The sequence below is a fragment of the Capra hircus genome, chromosome 11, assembly GCF_001704415.2.
Source record: "Capra hircus breed San Clemente chromosome 11, ASM170441v1, whole genome shotgun sequence".
NCBI lineage: Eukaryota > Metazoa > Chordata > Mammalia > Artiodactyla > Bovidae > Capra > Capra hircus.
In genome coordinates, this window is record NC_030818.1 from 74,150,200 (window position 1) to 74,176,555 (window position 26,356).

A 26,356-nucleotide genomic window follows, 5' to 3' on the forward strand; every position below is an offset into this window, starting at 1 on the left:
GCCAGTTTCAACACAAAGCCCAAGGATGGATTCTTGGGTCCAGCACTTATCAGCCACCTGACCATTTATCCAAGCTTCAGTTTCACCATTTGTAAGATGGTACTATGACCTACTCTCATTGCTTTGTAGGATTTTGAAGATCAAATGACATATTGTATGTGAATGTGCTGTACAAACTACGAAATTGTTAGCACAAGAGTATTAGCATAGCATATTGCCTGGCAGAGCAGAAGTGAAAGTATTTAACTGATTATAATCATCTCCATTACTAGGAAGGAGGGAAATGTCTGTGCTTCCCACACTTCCTATCAGAGTGGCTGTACTGCAGCAGCTCATATAAAATGGTATTAACCCTAAAAACTCGGTCTAAGGTCTGTTTTATTCTGTACCTTAGGACCTCTGGGCACTGGAGTGGGAGGAAAACCTGATGGAATATGGAAATTATTCCTTTAGCATTTTAAGTCTTCTTTCCTCAAGCCAATGTCTCAGGTTGGCCACAGATACCTCTAAGCGATGCTTAGTTCTGCTGGTGGCGCAAACAACCAAAGTTCTGAGATAAGCACCAACGATTAGACCAGGGCTATCCTCCAGCAATGAAGAAAGATTTGTCATCTTCAGAAGGATCAAGAGTGAAGAAAAAGTGAATGCTCCCGTGATCTGCTCCAAGAAGCCAAATTTCTTGGCTCACCAAAGGGATCTCTGCCGGTCCTTTTACACCTGCCCCACAAGGGACCCACATTTTCCAAAGTTCTTTCACACTAAGGGAATGACACTGTCATTTCATGGAGCCTTCAAAGCGTCTCCCTGCAGTGCGGGAGACCCAGGTTCAATCCCTGGGTTGGGGAGATCCCCTGGAGAAGGAAATGGCAACCCACTCCAGTACTCTTGCCTGGAAAATTCCATGGACTGAGGAGCCTGGTAGGCTACAGTCCATGGGGTCGCAAAGTCGGACACGACTGAGCAACTTCACTCACTTCCTGTTAAGATACGCAGGGACAGAATGCCTCCCAAACTGTGTCGTGACTCCTGCTGACTTCATGCTAAAGCTCACCCCATTTCAGACTTCCAAAGGGCAGGCTCTCTGCCTGCCTCCAGAGAACGGGCCTTGTTTGCAAAGACTGTTTTTAAAAGTCATAAAGTCTGCACACCCTGTATGAAGCCCTAAATCATATAGTCCAGAATAGTTCATCCAGAACTTGGAATTCAGAGTTGGTTTCAAGTCCCAGTTCCTGTGTGTGTGTTAGTTGTGTTGACTCTTTGCGACCCCATGGACTGAAGCCTGCCAGGCTCCTCTGCCCATCATCCAGAACTTGGAATTGAGAGTTGGTTTCAAGTCCCAGTTCCTCTGAGTGTGTGTGTGTGTGTTAGTGTTGACTCTTTGTGACCCCATGGACTGAAGCCTGCTAGGCTCCTCTGTCCATCATCCAGAACTTGGAATCAAAAGAGTTGGTTTCAAGTCCCAGTTCCAGTGTGTGTTACTCAGTTGTGTCCGAGTCTGCAATCTCATGCACTGAAGCCTGCTAGGCTCCTCTGTCCATGGAATCTCCAGGCAAGAATACTGGAGTGGGTTGCCATGTTCTTCTCAGGGGCTCTTCCCAACCCAGGGATCAAGCCCATGTCTCCTGTATTGCAGTCAGATTCTTTTATGGCCTTTCTCTTTACAACTTTCTCAGAGGACTGCAGAGGTTTAAATGAGATAATGTACTTAAAAAGTGCCTTAGAAATTGTTACAGTGCAAATTTATTTTCCCTGAATTTTTAGAATTATCATCAGCTCCAACAGACTGTGTAAAAGATATAAAAGCCTTAACTTCTGGCAGGATAGGGCTGTTATGGAAGAGACCTCAGCTACTGGCTGGCACAGTTTCTAAGAGAGGATCCGAAAGCCTAGTTCATATTCCTCCTGGAGCCAAAGGCTGATTTAAATTACTTTTCCTTCCACTGGCTGACATAACTCTAATAACATGTTTGAGAACTCAGAGCACTGGTTACCAGTTGAAAAGAGTAGCTCTCTGGGGCTCTTTCCTGCCTCCCGGCGTTCCTTCATATATGCTATTTCTCAGAATTCTCAGGGTGCTCTTCACCGAGCTCCTTTCTCTGCATCCTGCAAACCTCACTTCAAATACCATTTCTTCCTCAAGGAACCTTCTTTGAGTCACCAGACAAGGTCTCATTCACAAAGAAACTTCTAACTCTCCTTTATACTGTGTGTGCATGCTCAAGTTGCTTCAGTCATGTCTGACTCTGCGACCCTGTGAACCATAGCCTGCCAGAATTCTCTTTCCAGGGGATTCTTCAAGCAAGAATACTGAAGTAGGTTGCCATGCTCTCCAGGGGAATCTTCTGACCCAGGAATTGAACCTGTCTCTCTTATGTCTCATGCATTAGGAGGTGGGTTCTTTACCACTGGTGCCATCTGGGAAGCCCTTCCTTTATACCACTTTATCCAATTGTGATTATAACTATGCAAGTCCTGCAATGTGTATATACGCTCTGAGAGGGCAACGTTCACATCTGTCTGAATCCTTCCATATCTTTGTGCCTTGGATAAAGACAATAAAATGTGCTGAATGAGGCCAGAGCTTTGTGCTTCTTCAATCTTGTTAAGAGCTCTTGTGGCAATGAACATAAAGCATATAAAGAAAACTAATTTAGTGCTGCAGAAAGGGTTCTGGATGGAGGAATGCTTCCTTTGGCAGATTTCTCCAATAAAAAAGAATTTATGGGCTTAATTAAATCATCAAGATTCTTTTCAGAGGAGCAGGAATGGTCAAGGATTGAGCTTGCCCTGAATTATTCACTGTATTCAAGTGGAGCAGCTCTTCTGGGAAGAGCAGTTAACATCAGCAAGGAAATCAGCACAACTTCCTATGTAAACGGACAATGGTCCTTTCTTTCTCTTTGATTGGGAGGACCCAGGAGACAGTTTCCAAGTGAGGAAACTACCTTAGGCAAAACCATACTTTGCTTAGGCAAGACGAAATTCTTCTATATCAACCGCACTTTTTCCTCAGTTGTTACTATTTGCTTTTCTAATGCCTTCCCACCCCTACCTTAAGATAAATTTAAATCAATGTTCAGCTTCATCTAAGAGAAACATTTTTTTTTCCACCTTATCCTGACTTTTGGAAAAAAGGCTTTGCTCCCCCAAAAGTATGACTTCAGACAACAGCGACAAAATCTGTGTGTGGTTATGCGTAAGAGTATGTGTGTGACAGATCCCCTCTCTTCCCTCTAAAATCCCATTTGCGCACCCTCCTTACCCCACTGGCTCTGGGTGGCCAAGTGTTGGTAGATCTGGTTGTCTTAAAAACACACAAACAAGAAATAGGACCTGATTTTCATAAAATGCTTTGCCAAGAAGGAGCCTCAAGTAAGCTTTAACATCTGTGTAATAATAATAAATGTCTGTCTGTAAACACCAGTGACTATGAGAAGGAGATTATCTCGTGGCCAGGCAGTGCTGCCTGGACCAGATTTCCTGGGTCAAGAAACAACAGGACCACAGCGTTTAATCATCAGACAAGTGGCCAGAGTTAGAACTTCCTCACAGCCTCCTATCACTGGGACCTTCTCAAATTTCACTGGGCTGGTTCTTATTAGGGTGACTCTGAGGAACTTTGGCTTCAGGAATCATTTTTTATTATCCTTTAATTATCATTAGTCATTTTGGGTTTTGACAATTTCTGCACGATGTAAGCTTCTTTTCCTCCCTGTAAAAGAAGAGGCAACTCATAGATTCAGTAGCTGGAAAAGTGAATTTCCTGTGGAATGACAGGAATTACATAGAAGCAAGCAATTTTATTTTCCTCAAATGTAGCAATAATTTTAATCTGTACATACATAAAACAAACAGTGCAATTATAAAACCTTGAAGGTGACATGCATACTTTAAGGTGCAGTTGGGATGGGGGAGGATGTTAGCATCTCCAATTTTCCTTACCGTTTTTTTTTTTTTTTTAGTTCCTTATGCAAAAAGCACTGAGTCAGGAAACTTCATCTGGAATGCTGAAGTTAAAGGCGAACTTCCTGAAGTCTGCACGTCTAAGTATCACAAACAAAACAGAAATGACCTCCTAGAACAGTTTGAGAGGGAATAGAGTAATATGGCTGGGCTTTCAAGCTGGGAATGAATGAAATCAGGGATGCATTTTTCTGAAAAACTAAAAGAATGTTTGTAACTGAGTGTCCTGTTTCTGTTTCATAGTTGCTACCCACTTGAGCCCTTCCATAAATCTTTTTATTCAGTATAGGTTCTGAATAGATGCTGTTCAATGTTACTTGTAACTAAGGGTGATGAGATGCAGAAAAGAGGACCTGGGAAAATGGCTTCTTCCTTGATGTCTGAGTCCGTGCTCCTCTTCCATTGTTAGTTCTTATGGCCTTTTCTCTGCCATGGAAGCAGAGGTAGCTGGTGCACAATGTCAGATGTTGTCATCGTTCACAGGCCCGGGGCGGGCAGTAAAGGCGAGGGACGGGGGTCTACCTTTGCTTCTTCCACAATCCCTTTCTCAGGCTTTCCTGGCCTTTCAGTTGGAACTTCGAGAACTAGAAAGTCAGTTCACTGGGTCCTTGACTCAGAGGCCAGGATGAGATAAGACGTGGTACAGTGACAAGACACAAAGGGAAGATATGGTACCAATTAGCCTCGGAGCAGGATAGAGAGATTTATATTTGCACTGATGAGAATTCAAATTCCCAAAGTCAATCTAAAAAAGAGAAAAAAAATGAAGATTTTTCCTTTGAGTATTACTTTTTTCTCTGTACAAGTGGTCTGTGTACTTCTGGTGAGAATTCCTTGCACCACTCTCAAGTCAGCTGATCCCAGGGACACGCCGGGGCAGGAGGCGCTAGGCTCGTCTGGAACGGCTCTTTCTGGCAGTGACATTTTGATTTGAAACCCAAAGTAAATCCATACGTGGCGTCATGGTTATTAAAATAATGAAATATTACTAGCCAAAGGTAACTGCAATTCAATCAATGTTATATTTCCACACACAGAAATTTAGAAAAATCAAGAGTATGATAATAAAAACCATAAAATTAAACAGAAGAAAATCAATTTCTACAAAAAATCATATATATGTACAGTGAGATTTAAAGGGAAAAATAAGCTACTTGAATCATAAATTTAATTTTATTTTAAATAACTTTAGCTAACCTCAGCTGTTAATACAATAAAAGCAGAAAGAACAGGCTGCCTTTTTTTTCTTCCAGATTTGAATCAGAGAATTGTATCTACAATAATTGACATAACTCACTTCTTGTCCTTCACCCATCTCATCAAAAATTATTGCATTTTCCCCCAAAATTGTATTTTTTTTGGATTCCTCTGTGAATATACTCATTTCGTCCTCGTTCCTGGAGGCATCTTGGTTTAAATCCATCTTTTAAAAAAGGAGAAGGGGTACATATGTGGAGGCAAAATATTCTCTCGAAGCCAACAGATACAGAGTTGCTAGAAGAAGCTGATTGTACACACAAGCTGCCTGGTTGGGAAGGGGAGGGCTGTTGATTCAGAGACGTGTGACAGCCTTTGGTGGACGGACACGGGCCAAGCCCCACCGGGCCCTTCTTCCCTGGCAGGGTCAGGACTGAGCCAGCTGAAGTGGAGCTGCATCTTGCCCTTAGAACTCGTCCTTCTGGTTCTCCTCCAAAAGTCTTCATCCAGATAAGAAGCCAATGACTGATTACAAAAATAAGAATAATTAAATTTGGCTCAAGAGAGAGATTGTCCAACTGTTCTGCCTTGTTATTTTATCAATATCCAAGGCCTTTACAAAGAAAGAAACAAAAACATCTCTCAATCTCCCAACAAAAGTGAACTTTTTTCTTTTTTTTTTCTTTTTGTTTTTTGCTCCAAATGCTAGGACCTGAAGAATGGCTGCAGATTGAGATATCAAAAATCTCAGAAAAATATATAATATATTTGTATATCTCTGTAGGTCTATTATTTAAATTTCACATTCCTTTAAAAGTGGTTATTCAGTCAGTAGCTGCTGAAGGAGGCTCTTCTGCTGGGCCTGGGGGGTCTGTGGTCCTGCCGTGGGTTTTTGAGTTCCCAGTGGACCAGGCTGGTTCAGGTAAGGGTCCCCGCCTACCAGATTCACTGTACACTGGACGTCAGCAAACACCTGAACCTGTTGCACCTGCTGGAACACAAATAAAAGATGTGTTTAGACAGAAGGGTCTGCCCCCCCGGCTTATGAGTGGGTACTACTTGAAGTGGAAACTCACTAGAGCATTCCTCTAGTCTGTAGTCACCACAGAGAAGAACTCTTCTGTCTTCTTGTCCTACAAAAAGAAAATCGCTGCACTCATTTTGCTCAGGGTTCTGGAAAGTTCACACTTTAAAAATAAAATCAAAATTGGAATGGTCAAGCCTCCTACAGGGTTGCCATCAATACTGAAAATAAGCATCATTGCTAATATTGCCAAGATTGGGAAAAGCCCAGTTTCAGTCTGGGTATCCAGTGGTGGGTTTAAAAAATAGGCATATTATTTGGAAAACTGGTTATAAAAGCATTCTATGGATGACTTTAGGAGGGTAAAAAAAAATCTTTATGATATTAGAAAATTAAGGGCTCTAACCCAGTATTAGCAAAATAAAAACCACCACAACTCAGTAACAGGACATGAGTATTACTAAAATTAATGTCCAGAGGATTTGTGTAGTATCTAATATACTATTACATAGCTTCTTTACATATTACCTTTAGAATTACAGCAAAATATTAGTAGAACAATTTTATACTTAACTTATTTTTCCTGATAGACAGTCCATCCAAACGCATGAGCTGAAAATAACACTAAACTACTAGCTGAGAACAGTGTGAATTTTCCCTTTAACTATCAGGTTGGCCAAAAGTTCATTCCGGTTTTTCCGTAAGAGCTTAATACTTTCAGTAATAACGCACGTATTCCTTTGAAAAGTCTAAGGTTACATAGTTTTAACATTTTCTATCAGGAAAACAAAGCCAGAGTTAGTCTTTACCAACCAGTCTTATTATTAGAAAGTCGCTTGTAGAACTCATGAGGCCAGTATCACACTTGTGAATGTTCCAGACCAACAGTGGAGATGCCTTCTAAGGCATCCAAAGCATCTATCTGTCTCCACAACTGGCAAACTTGTACGTGTTTAATAGGTTCAGGAAGTATTTTAGATTAGTGATAAGATTTTTTTGGGGGGTCTCTGATGACTAAATTCATGCCAATCATACTCAGCATTTCTGAAAACTTTTCTGTCCTAATTGAATAAAAGCTGCTTTCCATCAACCTTAACAGGCCAACTGTCAAATCTCCCGACTATCCAACTTCTTCATCAGTCTAATGCCTGATGTTTTCTCCTCAGGATTCACTTGATTCACTTTCACCTCTACTCCACTCTCTTGGATAACGCTGATGGTTTCTGAGCCGAGTGTTTTTGTGTCTGATGAATTAAATCTCTATGTACATTAGTGTCGTTTCTCTCCTCATCCTCCTCTCTCCCCCAGTTTCCCAAACTTTGCTTCTTGTTCCCTTAGGCTCCCATTTGGCTTTCTTCTTTCTCGGGGCTCTTTCTTGTGTACCTAACATACACTAGCTCTCTGTCTGAGTGCTCTGTAGCTGCCTCTGTGCCCTCCACCCACCATTGTTCTCTGTAATTTCTCATTCCTACTCTTTTCCCTCTAGAGCTCCAACCTTGGCCTTCATCTCTCTCTGTGTTAACAATTCCCCTGTGTTCTCTCCTTTTCCCCATCCCAGCTCTCCGAATGCAGAGAGCCTTGAATCCTCCCCTAGTCCTTCTCTCCTATTTCTTTCCTTTCTCCTTTTCTGTACAACTATCTTATACTTCTATCTAACTCACTCCCCAGCTTTCGTCTGGCAAGTACAAAAACATTAGAGCAAATAGAGATTTCATGATGAGCCACTATAGAAAGAAGATTTTGCTACTGAGATTTAACATAAACACAAACTACAGTGCATTTAGGCAATGGCTGATTAAAGAAAAATAACACAGAATTTTGTTTATATGTTTCAACATATGAAATACATAAGGTGTTTGTGCCTCTAAACTCAAAAAAATTGTTGATAAAGGCATGATAAAACAAATGTGAGAAAATTCTGCTCCTTTAAAAAGAATGTTATATTAAAAAAGATCACCTACTTAGAACTTTTAAAAATTGAAAAGATTAAACCAAACTCCCAAAAGTACATATTTCAGCCTTTTTGAATTATTACGTAATCATGGTGCCTCAGACCAGATCTCAAAGGACTTCTGATACTGCTATAACTTCACAGACAGGCAAAGCAATACAAAAACAAAGCTTATGATTTGCCAGGTGAGAGGGGTAATGTGAGAGCTGAGTCCCAACCTCTTAAGATCTTCTGACGCAGTTTCTACTTCAATTCAAATACTGTCCCAGGACTTAGGAACTTTGAAACTCAGGTGTTTTGTCTTAAGTAATTTGTTAAGTTACCCCAGTATATGTCTCTGTAAGTATGAGACTTTTAAGAAACTTCTAGTAAATGAAGACCTCAATTCCCCCAGCACAAAAGCCTCTCTTCACACAGCACACAGGACTCAGATCATATTTCCTGAGGCTCCAACTATGAACACAGTTCCCTAACGGGTTTTCCTCTTTCAGAGCTGGTTGCCCAGTGCTCTTCCTCTTCCCCTTCTCCCCCTTAAGATGAAGCCTAAACTAGGTCTTTCATCACTGTTCCCCTTTAGGAATGATGGTCCACTCGCAGGACTGAATTTGAATCCCTTGGAGTTTAGCATTCAAGGCCCTTGGAAATTTGCCCCAACCTACTCTCCCATTTTTAGTTCCAATGAATTCTTGTTACAAACCCTTTATTCTTGTTGGGTGGGTTCCCAGGACTATGCTGATATTACTGTTTCCCTGTCTCTGTGCCCTCTAACTTCCAATCCCCTGGACTTTCAAGCTCACTTCCTTCCCCAGCCTCCAAAACCCACAATACCTTTCTACTCACTTGCTCTGCTAACTGTCCTTCAAGGCCCAGTTCAGTTCCATCTCCCACATAGATGCTCTTCTGACCATCTCTACGACGTCTCCCTTCTTTGAATGGTTATGGGTCTTGTTACTTGTAATCAATCTGCATTTGCCTTCTTTGGTTATGTAATAATTCATGTGCATATGTCTGAATGTTTTATCAGGCCCTAAGTGGTATGGCAGAAAGAGCATGAACTTTGGTGTTAGAAAGACCTGGGCTTGAACCTCAGCTCTGCCACTTTCTTTCCTGTGAATTACATAGTCAAATCTCCTCAGGTTCTGTTTCTTCATCTATGTGAGAAAAAAGGGAAACTGACTCCTTCATAGAGTTATACTGATGCTTACATGAGACGAAGCACACAGTGCCTGAGACGAAGCACACAGTGCCTAACACAACGCCTGGCAAATCATAGCTTTCTTTCCTCACGTCTTACCATAGTTCACCTAAAGAGCAAACATGGCTCATGTTTCTTTGTTCATGTTTCCTCCACCTTCACATAAGGCCTATGTACTTTTTAAAAATCTTAATTTATGTTAATATAGGAAAGTGGCCACCCCTGTTATCTGTATTGCTCTGAAACAAACTTCTAAAAAGAGGCAGAGTACACAACATGCATTCTGTTTTGTCTGAATTTATTGAGCTCTTTTGAGGTATTTTGATTACACACAAGTTTTAGCACTGTGTTTACTTACAAATAGCAATTAGTGGTCACCATCTGTGATCCCTTATCCTGACACTTAATATTGATTAAACATTCTGAAAGCATAACTCATTTAACCCTCTCATAATCCTATGAACAGATTAGTTCTGCTGGTTACACAGCAACTCAGGAAAGTTCCTTAACACCCCTAGGATGACATGGCTAAGAGCAGAGCCAGGACTCACACCCAGCTCTGACTCTCAAGGTCCGGCTGTCAACCATGATGCTATACAAACTTTCCTGTGTATCTAGATAAAATTTGACAGCTCTGGGCTTAGAATTGTCTTACTGACCTGGGTTCCATCTGCTTCTGTTTTGAGAAGGTCAGTGGATGAGAGCTGGTTGCAGTAGAGGCCTGTGTGTCTCAGTGCTGGATCATTTATCTATTAAAGGAAGTATAAGACCAGATTACAAGCTAGTTGTTTAAGCTGAAGACCAAATTCCTCAATGAGGAACAATCTCACTGACAGAAAAGTAATGGGAAGAGAGCAGGGATAACAAGCTTAGCAATTTACTGTGTTGTCAGAAGTCAGGACAGTGGTTCCCTTCATAGGAGGAGAGAGAGATGTAAGGGAGTGTGTAACAGGAGAACCTCTGGGGTGCTGCTGGTAATGTTCTGTTTCTTGATCTAGGTGACAGTTATAAAGGTGTGTTCAGTGTATGAAAATTCATCTAGTTGTATACTCTTCTTTATATTCTTATATATGATAACTTTAATAAGTTAATTCAACACTCACAGAAGTTAATTAGCAAAACACTTCCACTGCCAGGCAAGATTCAGTAACAGGGATCAGATTTATCCTCTGCCTGAATCAACTAAAAAATTGGACAAAAATGTGTGAAATGAACACATTCAAGACCATGGACAAAGGCAATGAAGGGAAGTTATTCCTCAGGACTGGGAAACAACTGAGGTGAGTCCTACAATGATCCCCGCCTACTGCCTAAAGAGAATTTGAGGACAGTATGAGGACAAGGAACCAGACAATGCCTGGCAGTCTCACTGAGATGAGAGGATATAGCTAGAATTCATAGAGCAGAATATCAGATGAGAGAGTACACAGAGAGAAAACCCTAAAGATCTGCAGAGTCCCCGCAAGTCTGCAGCTTAGTACTGATCAGTTGATTAATGGATCCATTAATGATTAATGGATCTTAGGGAACTACCTAAAGCAGAGGAAAGATTCATCTGAAAAGATGTACATGGAATAATTCTCAAAGATCACACAGAGTTGGGAATAGGTTCTGATCCCACCAGCCAGAGTGAAAAACATCATAATTCAGGTAGTATCAGGTAGTGTACTAGAATGGTTTTGCTGCAGTGGTAGGGTAAAATTAGCCCTATACTAAATACTGTTCTAGTTCTACTAAACAAAAAAGCAAGACCTGAAAAAAATTCAAAGTGTTTATTTCCAGGTAATTTAAACATTTCCCAAAAAAATCTCAATATTTATGGGAACATAAACAAGGTAAACTACCCCAAGCATCCTAGCGGTGCAAAGAAATAGAGGAAAACAACAGAATGGGAAAGACTAGAGATCTCTTCAAGAAAATTAGAGATACCAAGGGAACATTTCATGCAAAGATGGGCTCGATAAAGGACAAAAATGGTAATGGACCTAACAGAAGCAGAAGATATTAAGAAGAAGTGGCAAGAATACACAGAAGAACTGTACAAAAAAGATCTTCACGACCAAGATAATCACGATGGTATGATCACTCACCTAGAGCCAGACATCCTGAAATGTGAAGTCAAGTGGGCCTTAGAAATCATCACTACGAACAAAGCTAGTGGAGGTGATGAAATTCCAGTTGAGCTATTTCAAATCCTGATAGATGATGCTGTGAAAGTGCTGCACTCAATATGCCAGCAAATTTGGAAAACTCAGCAGTGGCCATAGGACTGGAAAAGGTCAGTTTCCATTCCAATCCCAAAGAAAGGCAATGCCAAAGAATGTTCAAACTACTGCACAATTGCACTCATCTCACACGCTAGTAAGGTAATGCTCAAAATTCTCCAAGCCAGACTTCAGCAATATGGGAACCATGAACTTCCTGATGTTCAAGCTGGTTTTAGAAAAGGCAGAGGAACCAGAGATCAAATTGCCAACATCCAATGGATCACTGAAAAAGCAAGAGACTTCCAGAAAAACATCTACTTCTGCTTTATTGACTATGCCAAAGCCGTTGACTGTGGATCACAATAAACTGTGGAAAATTCTGAAAGAGATGGGAATACCAGACCACCTGACCTGCCTCTTGAGAAACCTGTATGCAGGTCAGGAAGAAACCGTTAGAACTGGACATGGAACAACAGACTGTTCCAAATAGGAAAAGGAGTACATTAAGGCTGTATATTGTCACCCTGCTTATTTAACTTCTATGCAGAGTACATCATGAGAAATGCTGGACTGGAAGAAACACAAGCTGGAATCAAGATTGCCGGGAGAAATATCAATAACCTCAGATATGCAGATGATACCACCCTTATGGCAGAAAGTGAAGGGGAACTAAAGAGCCTCTTGATGAAAGTGAAAGAAGAGAGTGAAAAAGTTGGCTTAAAGCTCAACATTCAGGAAATGAAGATCATGGCATCTGGTCCCATCACTTCATGGGAAATAGATGGGGAAACAGTGGAAATATTGTCCGACTTTATTTTTTTGGGCTCCAAAATCACTGCAGATGATGACTGCAGCCATGAAATTAAAAGAGGCTTACTCCTTGGAAGAAAAGTTATGACCAACCTAGATAGCATATTGAAAAGCAGAGACATTACTTTGCCAACAAAGGTCCATCTAAGTCAAGGCTATGGTTTTTCCAGTGGTCATGTAAGGATGTGAGAGTTGGACTGTGAAGAAGGCTGAGCGCCGAAGAATCGATGCTTTTGAACTGTGGTGTTGGAGAAGACTCTTGAGAGTCCCTTGGACTGCAAGGAGATCCAACCAGTCCATGCTAAAGGAGATCAATCCTGAGTGTTCTTTGGAAGGAATGATGCTAAAGCTGAAACTCCAATACTTTGGCCACCTCATGTGAAGAGTTGACTCATTGGAAAAGACTCTGATGCTGGGAGGCATTGGAGGCAGGAGGAAAAGGGGACGATAGAGGATGAGATGGCTGGATGGCATCGCTGACTCAATGGATGTGATTTTGAGTGGACTCCAGGAGGTGGTGATGGACAAGGAGGCCTGGTGTGCTGCAATTCATAGGGTCGCAAAGAGTCGGACACGACTGAGCAACTGAACTGACTAACTGAACTGAACTGAAATGAGGTAAAATTCGCATGTCTGGCATCCAATAAAAAATTACCAGGTGTGCAAAGTAGCAGACTCTGACATAATCATACCAATGTTTTCTTAGGTCAGTCTTCCAAGATAATAGAAATAAAAGCAAAAATAAACCAACAGGAGTTAATCAAATTTTAAGTTTTTGTACACTAAAGGAAACTATAAACAAAATTAAAAGACCACCCATGGACTGGAAGAAAAATGTCTGCAAATGATGTAATTGACAAAGGCTTAATTTCCAAAATATACAAACAGTTTATACAAGTCAATAACAAAAACCAAATAACCAAATCGAATAATGGGCAGAAGACCTAAACAGACATTTCTCCAAAAAAGATGGCCAACAGTTACATGAAATGATGTTCAACGATGCTGATGATGAGAAAAATGCAAATCAAAACTACAATGAGGGGACTTCCCTGGCAGTCCAGTGGTTAAGACTCTGTTCTTCCACTGCAGAGGGCACAAGTTTGATCCCTGATCAGGGAACTAAGATCCTGTATGCCACATACCACAGCCAAACCGCCCCCAAAAACAGCAAAAAAACAACTACAATGAAGTACCACCTCACACTGGTCAGAATGGCCATCATTAAGCAGTCTACAAATAATAAATGCTGAATAGGGTGTGCACAGAAAAGAGAACCCTCTTGCACTGTTGGTGGGAACATAAATTGGTAGAGAATAGATTTGTGGTTGCTGAGGGGTTAAGGGGGTAGGGGAGAGAAGGACTGGGAGTTTGGGATTAGCAGATGCAAATTATTATACATAGGATGGATAAACAACAAGGTCTTACTGTATAGCACAGGAAATTATATTAAATAAACTGTGATAAACCATAATGGAAATAAAAAGAAAGTAGCAAGAAAATGATCCATAATTTAGCAAAAAAAAAAATCAGTCAGCTGAAACCAATTCCCAAATAATGCAGATGCTAGAAGTGACAAGCAAGACTATTAACAGTTATAATAACCATATTCCATATATTCAAGAAAACAGCAGAAATACTGAACATGTTAGAGATATGGAAGATATAAAAGGGGTTCAAAGTGAACTTCTAGAGATGAAAATAGCAACGTCTGAGATAAAAAATACACTTGATAAAATTGACAGATCAGCTATTGGAAAAGAAAAAAATAGTGAATCTATTATATTTGTATTATAGCAATACAAATTATCCAAAATGAAACACATAGAAAAAAAATGACTGGTCTCATATTCTCTTAAAATCTCCAAGCCCAAAGAATCAGTGAGCTGTGGGGTAACTTCAGATGGCCTACAATATGTGTAATTAAAGTCTCTGAAGGAGAGGAGGGGGGTGGTGACAGAAAAAAAAATAGCTGAAGTAATAATGGCCAATACTTTTCCAGATTTGATGAAAATTATATACCTGTGAATCAAGATTACTGAACCCCAACCCAAGCAGAGAACTATGAATAGAATCACAGTGAGGCATATAATAATCAAATTATCTAAAACCAGTGATAAAGAGAGTAACTCTTAGAAGTACCTAGAAAGGGAAAAAGATCAATCATGTCCAAAGGAACAAAAATAAAAGTGATAGCAGATACCTTATCAGAAATACAGTGGAGCAATGTCTTTAAAGTATCGAAAACTACCAACCTAGAATTCAGGGAAAAGAATTTTCAAAGACGAAGGTGAAACAACATCTTTTCAGACACATGAAAGCTGAAAGAATTCACCACCAGCAGACCTGTACTAAAAAAATGTTAAATGAAGATCTGGTGGAAGGAGAATGATACCAGATGGAAATATGGATCTACAGCAAGGAATGAAGAACACGAGAAACAACTACATGAGGAAATATAGAAATTACCTACTTAAACCTTAAAAATATATAATTGTTTAAAAGTTTTTCAGTAAAAAAGTACTAACAACATGTTGTAGGGTATATAACATATATATGGTAATGTTCTGACATGACAGACATGATATGTATGACAACAATAGCATAGGAAGGGAGAAATGGAAATAAACTGATGTGAGATTTTTGTATTTATATGAGATGATATAATTGCATTTGAAGGCAGACGGTGACAAAGATGTATACTATAAACTCTAAAGCAACCACTAAAACAACAGGAATTATTTATAGCTAATAAAGCAACAAAGGAGTTACACTAAAAAAGACAAGATGGGAGAAAGAAAATAAGATGAGAGACTTAAATCTTCAATATCAACATCAACAATCACATTAAATATAAATGATCTAGCTACTCTAGGTAAAAGGCAGAGATTGTTAAACTGAACAAAAGAGCAAGACCCAACTATATAAAAAATACATTTTAAATGTAATATTCTTTTACCTAGTTCATTATATTTTTTATTACTTTGTCTTAATATACAAGAGACAATGAATAATTCTAATAACTGAAAAACAACAACATAATAACAAGGACAAGAAACAATACTATTTAGTTCTTATATTCTGTTATAACATCACTAGGTTGTTGGTTTTTTCTTTTCCCTGCTAACTTCTCTGGACAATGGGAAAATTTTTTTTTTTAATTCAAATCAAAAAGGAATTTTAAAGAAAAGGTAATTAGTGTTTACATATTTTTATGACTTGCTATAAATTATGGCTATATGGCTATAGTATAATCACCATAGTCTACTTTGTGGTTGCTGATAGAATAGTAATTACAGAGAGTTACCCTAAGATCTTAAATATCACTTTGAACTTAACCATTCATTCCTTAAAAATCTTTAGGAGGCTCCAAGATTAACTGGACATTTAGATGGCCTGCAACACCTCCTAAAAAGTTTACTACATAAATTCTGCTCTAAATAGAATATAAACATACCCTTAACATTCATTAGATTTTTCATCTTGAATATCCTTTTCTATTTCTTCCTTTAGGCAAATTTTCCATGAAGACTTTCCTAATCAGACTCTTTTTCTTTTAAACCCTCTGTGGTTAATTGTATATACCCCTAATCTGACAGAAATATATCTTCTACAAAACTGTTTTGTCCTATTATTCAACTAACCTTTTGCTCAGGTTGTACCTTCCCAACTTGTTAATACTGTCTCCCACAGAGCTAACTTTGTATATAGTAAGTACTGAGTTTGTTGAATTGAAAGGTAAAAATGAAGAAAATATGTTCAGAATAGAAAGGGTATGTTCCAATCAATGTATTATACATGTATTATTTTATAATAAATCTAAAACAATAAAATCTCATGAGACTTAAATTTTACATGATCTGTCAAAATTACCTTACTAGTAATTATCAAAAGATAGGGAAAGAAAAAGAAGTTTGGTTACTTTGGGAAAGTATGAACATAACTGATTTTCTTTGGAATAATGAATTGCAATGTGGTGTGACACAGAGCTGGGTGTGTGTGTGGGTAGCAAGTGTGCCAGCTGTGCCACTTACCTGCTCAGGGCACACAGTGTTCATTCCTGGCATCTGCAAAGAGCTCATCTGCATCTGGCCCATCATTGGGTTCATGTTCTGAACATTTGTATTTCCACCTGCCATGGACACGGTGATGCTCATATTGTTGTACACTCCTGGCTGTGCAGGCGTGGGCTGGTTCTGTATAGCTTGACTGAATACACTGTTAACTCAAAAAGAATCTCAATTACATCCACTGATCATGAATATGGGGATAATATGACTGGACTCTTTATCTAAATTATCAGATACAGGATTCCAAAGAAAATAATTTACATTCTTAACTTATATGTAAGACTTTATATTATTACAATATATAAAAACTAAGAACCATTCAGATGCACTCTGAACTCTATCCAAAGGGTTTAGTAACTAAAAAGACCTCATTTTGTTACAATTATCTGGCCCAGTATCAGAGTTGTTAAGCTTCAATTATCTGAATAACCAAGAAAGTTTTCCACTTAAGTAAATCTTGCAGATAACTGAAGTTTACCAATTTAATCATCAAAATAATTCTAAAATTTATTACATTATTTTATCTTCTTAAACAGAGAATATCCTTTTTAAGCAAAGTCCCTTGCACATGTATCAATCTTCAATAAATATTCACGGAATAAATTAACAAAGGAATGAATGATTCAAAGGTAACATTCTTATACTGTGATTGGGTATATATCCTTAGACTTAAAACTTGAGGGGAGTGATAGTATTTTGTTTCGTTTATTCCTTGTCTCTAGTTAACAAGTGATACACAGCAGCAGGCACTCAGTAAATATCTCATGAATGAATAATTGGGGACATGGGTTATTAGTGCTGTCAACTGATAAAGTTCAGATTGCTTTTATTGGTAGATTTTACTGTATTTATGGGGCTTCCCAGGTGATGCCTCAATGCAGGAGACATAGAGACGAGGGTATGATCCCTGGGTCAGGAAGATTCCCTGGAGAAGGCCACAGCAAACTATTCCGCTATTTTTGCCTGAGAATCCCACGGACAGAGGAGCCTGTCAGGCTACAGTCCATAGGGCTGCAAAGAGTCAGATGTGATTGAAGCGACTTGACACACACTCACTGCATCTATACAAATGGTTTTTGAAGTGTAGTCCAGAGACCATCTGCAAGAGAATTCCCTGGTCTTCACTGAAAATTGAGACTCTCAGAGCTTACCCCATCCTAGTGAATTATATTTTCTGGGGGTAGGTATGGAAAAGCATTTCTAACAACTTCAGTTCAGTTGCTCAGTCGTGCCTGACTCTTTGTGACCCCATGAACTGCAGCACGCCAGGCCTCCCTGTCCATCACCAACTCCTGGAGTCCACCCAAACACATGTCCATCGAGTCAAAAATGCACATTAAAATTCAAAAGCCTTTATTCAGTGTCTACTGCTTACTGTCACTTCTCAAGGTTTCAGTTTCTGGCCTCTTTCAAATATGCTATAAACTAAGAGGAAATCAGAAGTGTATAACCAGATATTTTTATTTGGAAAACAAAATGCTTTTGAAGACTTCAATGGTCTTCTCAGATTTGAAGATAGCTTCATGTCTTTTCTAGGAAGCAAGATACAAGGGCAATAATTATGTTTTGTTTTACAGACTTCTTTCTTTACCACCCATGTCTAGACTGTTGTTACACCAAGGATCTCAATGTTAAACCAGTTTCTGTTAATAGGCAGAAGAGTATGGAATAAACTCCAAGTAAGTAGAATTTGAAACTTTATATCTGAATGATATAGTGATACAGATAAACACATCTAAAGGAAAATAATATGAATTTGCTTTTTTATGTGTGTCATTGTGTCTTTGCTAAGTTCCACAAAACACCAAATGTTTTATGATTATCTATCAATTTTTAAACAATTAGCTGCTGGTAAAATTCCACCCATTTTAATGTTAATTCTAAAGAGTTTGATTTCAAAAATTATTGATTCCATCAGTGGCTTTTCTGTTCCTTGCTAGCTCTTTGGAGGAAAGCAGGATGTACTGACATTTATAGCTTCCGGTAAATTAAGGTAATCATACTGAAATTCACAGGCTGAGAAACAGCCTATTCATCATGTCTGAAGAAAAGAAGTGAATTTTCCCTAAGTAATTATAAAACACAAATGCACGAAGAAAATTATATGCCTAGGAAATGGTCAATAATGCATCTGTGGGCCATTAGTGTCTGCAGAGTGTATGCTTGTCAGACAGTGTCCCCACAACTAAAGGTGAGAAAAAAAAAACCCTATTAGTCTATTGCCCATTTTCTAATGAGAACATTTCTGCCTTAGACAGTGCTCATTTGTCAACTGATACATAAATCACTACTGTGGAGGCACAGAGCTATGTAAGTTAATGCATGCAGAAGCTTCAAGGACTACAATGATGTCATACTTAGTGAAAAAGGTTTAGGATTTAATTTCTTTTCAAATTTCTATTTGGGACTATGTAGTAGCTTAAGTTCTTTCAAACTAAGCCTGCCAATAGTTCCATTTTGGGTTCTTCCCTCATTGAAAGAAGATCAAGCCCTTTTGTAGCATTAATCACTGTTCCACGGCCTGGAATGGATCATGGGGTTCACTGGCACCTTAGGCCCAACGCATGGAGGACCCCTCCCCCCGCCTAACCCCTGACTGGCCTCATGGCAGTTACCACAGTTTCCTTAAGCTAGCACCAGGTATTTGGTAGCCCCTAAATCATGGTGGGGTGGGGGGTGGTGAGGGGAGAGATGACAAAGTCAGCCTAAAGCAAGTGTCAGATATTACAGGTATTAACAAACAGGGAGGAGTTCCGGGTCAAATAAGTTTGAGAAACAAAGGATTAAACCACAGGACTTTGCCTTTAAAATGCTAATAAGGCCTGAGACTATCCTTTGGGACTAGAGTTACACAGAAACACTGCCCTAGTGCCTGGACAAATAGGTTTGTTTAACCTAACCCTTTGTTTCTCTTGCCACCAAAGAGATAAAGAAAAAGACTCACGTTAGTTATATACTGTCTCCAAACTGTATCACATCATTCTGCTTAGTGAGTTTTTGTTTCATGTTTTACTTCTCTCTAACCTACTCCTGTCACTAACTACACTCTAGGTAAACTGACAACAAGGGCTATTTTCCCCAGTTTCTTATGGTATCTTGCACTGTGCAAAAGAGACAGTGAGGGATCACAAACTATATGTTGCTTGTGTTGATTAATAAGCTTTTATACATGAACTAAATAAGCAAGTATGGATGTTTGAAAAGTTAGTGATAACTATTTTCTTTCTCAAATGATTTGAGAAAGTCAAAGTTCACAGAAACAGCTTAAGTACAACAAAAACTCAAGTCTATATTTGAATGAGAACCCAAAATACGACTGAGGAACAGGGAATCTCTGCACTCATTTCTTCAACGGATGTATATTAAGTGCTTATGTGTCTTAAAGGATGGGCATATAGAAGTAAACAGATACAAAGTCCTTGTTCTTCTGAGGTTTATATTTCAGCTGGAGGAGACATACCATAAAGAGACTAACACACAATATGTCAGATGTTAAGCATAATAAAGAGATATAAGGAAGGAAATGGAGGGACCAAAGAGTGGGAAATGGAGTTTAGAAATGATGGTAAGGGAAGTCTGAAAGGGTGACATTCAATATCTATGTCTAATAAGGTGAGACTTGAAGCAAACCATGTGGCTACTGAGAGAAGAAGATTCCAGCAGAGGGATTTAAAAATGCAAAGGCCTGAGTATGTAATGTACTTGGCATATCTGAGGAACAGAAGAATAAACAGAAGCCACTATGGCAGAGTGAGTGATGAGAATACAGATGAGGTCAGAGAGGTACCCAGGAGCAGGATTATGTAGTGTGTCACACGCCCTATATTGTATTTTGAATAAGCTGGCATGTTTTGAGTAAAGGACTGATATCTTGCCTCATGTTTTAAAAGCATCACAATGTGCAGACGAAACTGTAGTGGAGCAAGGATGGAAGCAGGAGACAGGAGATCACTGCAGTGGTCCAGAAAAAGGATGATGCTGGCTTGCGCTAAAGTATACAAGTGGGGCAGGTAAAGAATGAGAGCTGCTAAGAAGCTCATGTGATTTCCTGATGGATGTGGGATGTGAGAAAAAGAAAAGAGGTCTTCTTCTGAATAACTGGAAGAATGGAACTGTTTACTGAGATGCGAAAGAAGTATGAGTTGAGCAAGTTTGGGGAAGAATATTACTTTAGTTATTGTCATGTTAAGTTTGAGATGCCTATTAGATTTCTAAGTGGAGCTGTCCATTAGGCTGCTATATATATGGTATGGTGTTTAGGACAGAAATCTGGGCTAGTGACCCAAATCTGGGAATCATAAACATAGAGATAAGCATGTATCATCAGTAAGATTGGAAGATATAATCAAGGGAGGAAGTGGATGTGAGGAAGAGGTCCTAGAATGAGCTCTGAGGTCCTAAAGCAGAGGTCCGAGAGATGAGGAAGAAAGAGCCAGCAGAAGAGACTGAGAGTTAGGAGGTGAGTCACCTTTCTCAAGAGAGAGCTGTTCCACAAACCAAATGAAGAAAGAGCTTCAAGAGTAAGTGCTCGAATATGTCAAGTGCTATCAATGCTCACTGCATTTGGTACTGTAAAGGACAGTAAAGACTTTGATAAGAACACTTTTGGTGGAATGATTGGGATGAAAGCCTGACAGATTCAATACGGAATGGAAAGAGAGGAAGGAATTTAACTGCAAAGGTGAGCAGATCTGTCACCATTACTGTGTTGTTTTTTTTCCTCAAGGCACATGTAAATGATCAGGCGTAGGTATGGAGCAAGCTTTTAGTTAGATCTCGTTAGGGAACATTTTGCTAGGCATAACTGCAACAGAGGGAGGGCTGGGCAAGAGGGCTGAGAATGCCTGTTAGGGAGTAATTATAATGATGGGCCACGGAACCTAAAGTGAGTTCAAGAAGCTGGGATTAGAACACACTAGGAGACTTAAGTTCCTGCACATCACACAGACAGTTCTATTTCTACCTAGCTGACACCAGTCCTCACGGAGAGCTACACAGTTCTCTAACAGGAAGTTTCCTCTCTCACCTTTCAATGAACTTTGAGAGAATATGGTCTTAAGTTTTCAACATTAATTACCTTACTTATTATGTTGTCAGATCAAACGGCTTCCCTGTCATTTAGAACCAAGACACACCCAAATTAAAACACTTATAAAACTCAAGTGATGTGTGAAAAGTTTAGCAGCCACAATTTGGGAGGAAAATGACTTTAGTAAGATAATTCTAAGTAAAATGGGTAAAATGAGGCCACTGAAAATCTAGAGATTCAAAAAGCCAGATAAGGCAGAATGACCTTAGAAGACTTAAAACCTTTGCGGTTGCTATGAAATCCTTCAAACATACCAAGAGTGAAACTCACATGCCCACTATTCAGCTCCAGTGAACTCTAACATTTTGCCATTCTTGCTTTAGATTTTTAAGTGTTTTTGCAAAGACTGACTTTTTAAAAAGTACTCATTCCTACCTCTGTCCCAGGGAAGCTCTGTTACTTAAAGGAGTCGAGCGTATTCTTTAGATGCACTGGGGAGTGGGACAAAAAGGTTTGGGGCCACTACAGTACTTTTCTGTACTAAAAACATATGTATTTGCTTTAAAATTGACTTTAAACTTAAAGGACTTAAGAGACGCTATTTGTCAACATAAAATTCAGTTCTTTGAATCTGCAAATGGATAGAAGCTAATAATCTTCTATTTGGATTCTGAAGGCGTATCTGTTCTTACGTGCTGTGGAGTATTGGGATGCTCATATACAAAAGCTGCCCCCTTACTTGTTGTTTCCCATTGCTCCTTGCTGCCAGGCCTTCATGTCTGGTGACTGGTAGCCAGAAGTGGGCGGAGTCTGCTGGAGCAGAGAGCTCTGAGGAGGAGGGATTGGCATCGGCACCATGGAGCTCCCAGGGCTTAGAGATGGAGCAAAGTTGGCCTCACCTTGGGGAACCATTCCTACAAATTGACACAAATTAATTTATGTGAATACACTATACATTTATCAACACCATAAAAAAACAATCCAGAAGGGTCTATCATAACATAGGTAGAAACAGCCTGTTCAACAGAGTAAGGAAAAGATTTCAGTCTCTCAAAAACAAAACAGGAAATTTTAGTATAAACAGATAAATAAACATGTAAAAGAGATTTGGAAGAACATTTCCATTCACTAAGATATTAATCTGGGTACCATGATTACACATGATTTTCTTTTCTGTTCTTTTCTGACTACATGAATTTTTAAGTATCAAAAACAAATCTGAGCACACATAAAAGATTTCTTTTGTAATAAAAAATAAGTAGAAAGGCTAGGGAAGATGTTCACTAAATTTTGATAAACATCTCATGACATATGTAAGTCAAACCATTATGCTGTACACCTTAAACTCATACAGTGTTTTCTATGTCCCTTATATCTCAAACTGGAAGAAAAAAATGACTAAGTCCTATGGATGTAATGTATAGCATAGTGACCACAGTTAATAATACTGTAATGTATATCTGAAAGTAGCTAGAGTGGATCTTGGAAGTTTTCATCATGAGAAAAAAATTTCTAACTATGTACAGTAATGGATGTTAACCAGACTTACTGTGGCGATCATTTTGCAATACACATAAATATCAAATCATCATGTTGTACACCCGAAACTCATACAATGCTGTCAATTATATATCAATAAAAAAATTTTTTTAAGCTTAAAATATAAGTTGAAGAGGAAAAAAGGTCTAAGAAAAACCCACGTATGAAATGAAAAGTGAGAAAGTTTTGTTATCTCCTTCTCCTCAGTTGTCTTTATGGGCTCTTCTTCCCTTCCCTCTTTTTGTTTTTCCCCAAGCTTTACTGAGATGTAATCTATTTAGCGGGCTTCCCTGGTAACTCAGCTGGTAAAGAATCTGCCTGCAAGGCAGGAGACCCCGGTTCAATTCCTGGGTTGGGATGATCTCCTGGAGAAGGGATAGGCTACCCAATCCAGTCTGCTTGGGCCTCCCCGGTGGCTCAGTTGGTAAAGAATCCGCCTGTAATGTGGGAGACCTGGGTTCGATCCCTGGGTTGGGAAGAGCCCCTGGAGGAGGGCATGGCAACCCATTCTAGTATTCTTGCCTAGAGAATCTCCATGGACAGAGAAGCCTGGCAGGTTACAGTCTATGGGGTTGCAAAGAGTCAGACATGATTGAGTGACTAAGCACACACACACACACAATGTACATAGCATCAAATCCACCTATTGAATTGCATAAGCCAGAGTTTTAGTAAAATTATTGAGTTGTACAACCATCACCACCATCCAGCTTAGATATTTTTACCACATCTTAAATTTCCCTGTGCTTGTTTGTGGTGAACGCCCATACCCACCTCTAACCTCAGGCAACTATTGATCTGCTTTCTGTCCCTACAGATTTGCCTTTCATTGGAAACCATTCATATACCTGAGGTCTTTTGTACCTGGCATCTTTCACTCAGCATTAATGTTTCTGAGGGTCAACCATTCTGTGGCATCAATCAGTAGTTTGTTCCTTTTTATTCAGGATAGTGCTTATTAGCAGCCATTGATATAGCTGTTGAAAATCAACTGACCATAAAAGTAAAGGTTTATAATTGGACTTTTTATTGTTATAGTAATCTATATGTTTCTTGTTGTTCAGTCGCTAAGTCATGTGCAGCTCTTTGTGACCCCATGGACTGCAGCACACCAGGCTTCCCTGTCCTTCACTAACTCTTAAAGTGTGCTCAAATTCATGTCCATTGAGTTGGTGATGTGATCTAACCATCTCATCCTCTGCAGCCCTCTTCTTCTTTTGATCTATATCTATACTCGTTCTAATACTACACTGTCTTGATTGTTGTATTAATAACTTTTGAAACTGGTACTCATCCAACTTTGTTCTGAATTTGCAAAACTGTCTTGGCTATTCTAGGTCCTTTACATTCCCACATAAATTTTAGCAGAAGCTTGTCAGTTTCTCAAAAAAGCATGTTGATATTCAGATAAGGATAGTGTAATTATAAGATCAATTTGGAGCAAATTACTGTCTTTTCAACTTTTTTCCTCTCTGATTTCACTATGTATAGTTTTCCATTGTTGCATCTTCAAGTTCACTAACTTTTTCTTTTGTAAGGTCTAATCTGCTGCTTATCCTGTCCAGTATATTTTTCATCTCACACACTGTAGTTTTTATCTCCAGAAGTTTGATTTTGGTTTTATTTATATGTTTCATACCTTTAGTTAACACATTTAAGACTTCCTCTAGATTCATTAACATACAGAATGCATAATTTATAACTTTTAATTCTGTCACCTGTGTAATTTCTGGGTTGGTTTGGATGACTCATTTTTCTTCTTGTTATTGGTTTTATTTTCCTGTATCTTTGCACGTCTGATAATTTAAAAAAAAAAAAAATCAGCTTCCAGGGTTTGTGAATTTTACCCTGTTAGGTGCTAGATTTTTAAAAATCTTTTAAACTTATTTTTGACCTTTGTCTGGGTCATGGGTAGGCTACATGGTAACAGTTTTAATTCTTTTGGGTACTGGGCCTAGAGCGACAAGAGCAAAGTTTAGTCTGGTGCTTATTTTGCCCTGCTACTGAGGTACAAACATTTCTGAGTATTTTACTTGACACTCATGAATTTTGAGGTTTTCTATTCTGGTTGGTGGAAAGAGGAACTGGCCCTGTGTGAACTCTGAAGATGCTCCTTCAGTTCTTTTTGGGTGGTTTTCCCTGGCCTTGATTTGTGTACAGGCACACACAAACACTGATCAGTTCTCAACTTAAGACCTGAGCAGGACCTTCTGTACATCCCCGTGGTTCTCTCTCTTTGTGGTTCTCTTCTCTGTGATACTGTTTACTCTAGCTGCCTTGGCTTTCCCAGACTCTAAGTGCCACTACCTCAACTATGGGAAACCACTGGCTTCTGCTGGCTCTCCCCTTCCTACAGCAGAGCCCAGACAATTTCTACAACTATTGTTCAATTTTTGGTTTGTTTCAGAGGGAAGAGTAAATCTCGTCCCTATGGCTCCACGACCAAAAGTGGAAGCTGACAACAATTTAAAAAAGAAAAAACGAGCTTCTTCAGATGTTTTCTGTTACATTAGCACTTTGTGCTTTTTTTTTTTTCTGACTAAATATTTCACAGTTAAATACTACTGAGGTAGAGAAAGTTATAAAGGTGCAGAAAAAAAAAGAATATCGTAATGTGATTACCCATAATTTAGTATAATTCATTCAAATCTTCCTCTATGAAGTCTTGCATAACTTTGTGGACTGCTTCTTTCCCTTATCATTATACCATAAGCATGTTTCTATGCCCTTAAATGTCTCCTTGTAAACATAATTACAGGTTCCTGTATAATATTTTGTGTTCTGTCATTATTAATACAAAGACTTCTCTCTTTGTTTGGTTAATCTGGCCAGAGATGTAGTTACTTTATTCACTGTTGCTTTTTATAGGCTACAATTTTTAAAAAGTATTTTAAATTTTCTGTGAAAGTTTAGTCAACTTTGGACTTTCTGAATTTTTTCTTTCACTAAATGTTTAGCTACTTGTCTTCTTGGTAAAATTTATATAACTAAAGCTACATATTTTTTCCTTGTTGCTTCCTCTATATATAATTTAATGTCTGGTAAATAATTCTTGACTTAGAATATATACAGAAATTATTATTCTCATTTATGACTCTAGAGGGTGGGTTTTCCACACCCATCATCTTCAGTTTTATATCAACTGTCTGATTAATTCTACATTTTAAATTTTAACTATTCTAGTTATGATCCTTAAAAGAATTTCTTTCAGGAAAAATATATATGTGAGGGGAGAGATGCTTAACATATTGTGAATATTATTCTGTGGGATCAAAGATAAACAATAAATAAGATTGTAAGTACATTAGCAAGCTTTTTCACTTTTTTTTTTTTCTGGCCTCATTTCACATTCTAACTGCCCATGTTTTCTT

General features: G+C 38.8%; 1 protein-coding gene across 6 annotated transcripts in view; it reads right to left on the reverse strand.

The window, feature by feature from the left end:
- Positions 3,781–26,356, reverse strand: part of NCOA1 (nuclear receptor coactivator 1) — a 218,146-nt gene continuing 195,570 nt past the window's right edge. For 2 of the 6 annotated variants that reach the window (XM_018055562.1, XM_018055561.1), the window contains exons 19-22: positions 22,186–22,360; positions 16,382–16,565; positions 9,990–10,079; positions 3,781–6,151 (exon numbers count right to left, since the gene is read on the reverse strand). In XM_018055562.1, coding sequence (XP_017911051.1) covers positions 5,981–6,151; positions 9,990–10,079; positions 16,382–16,565; positions 22,186–22,360 — 620 coding nt within the window. In that variant the 3' untranslated portion in view covers positions 3,781–5,980. Of the gene's footprint in view, positions 6,152–6,236; positions 6,294–9,989; positions 10,080–16,381; positions 16,566–22,185; positions 22,361–26,356 lie in introns of all 6 variants that reach the window. The other 4 variants (XM_018055564.1, XM_018055565.1, XM_013967828.2 and 1 more) reach the window with 4 other exon arrangements.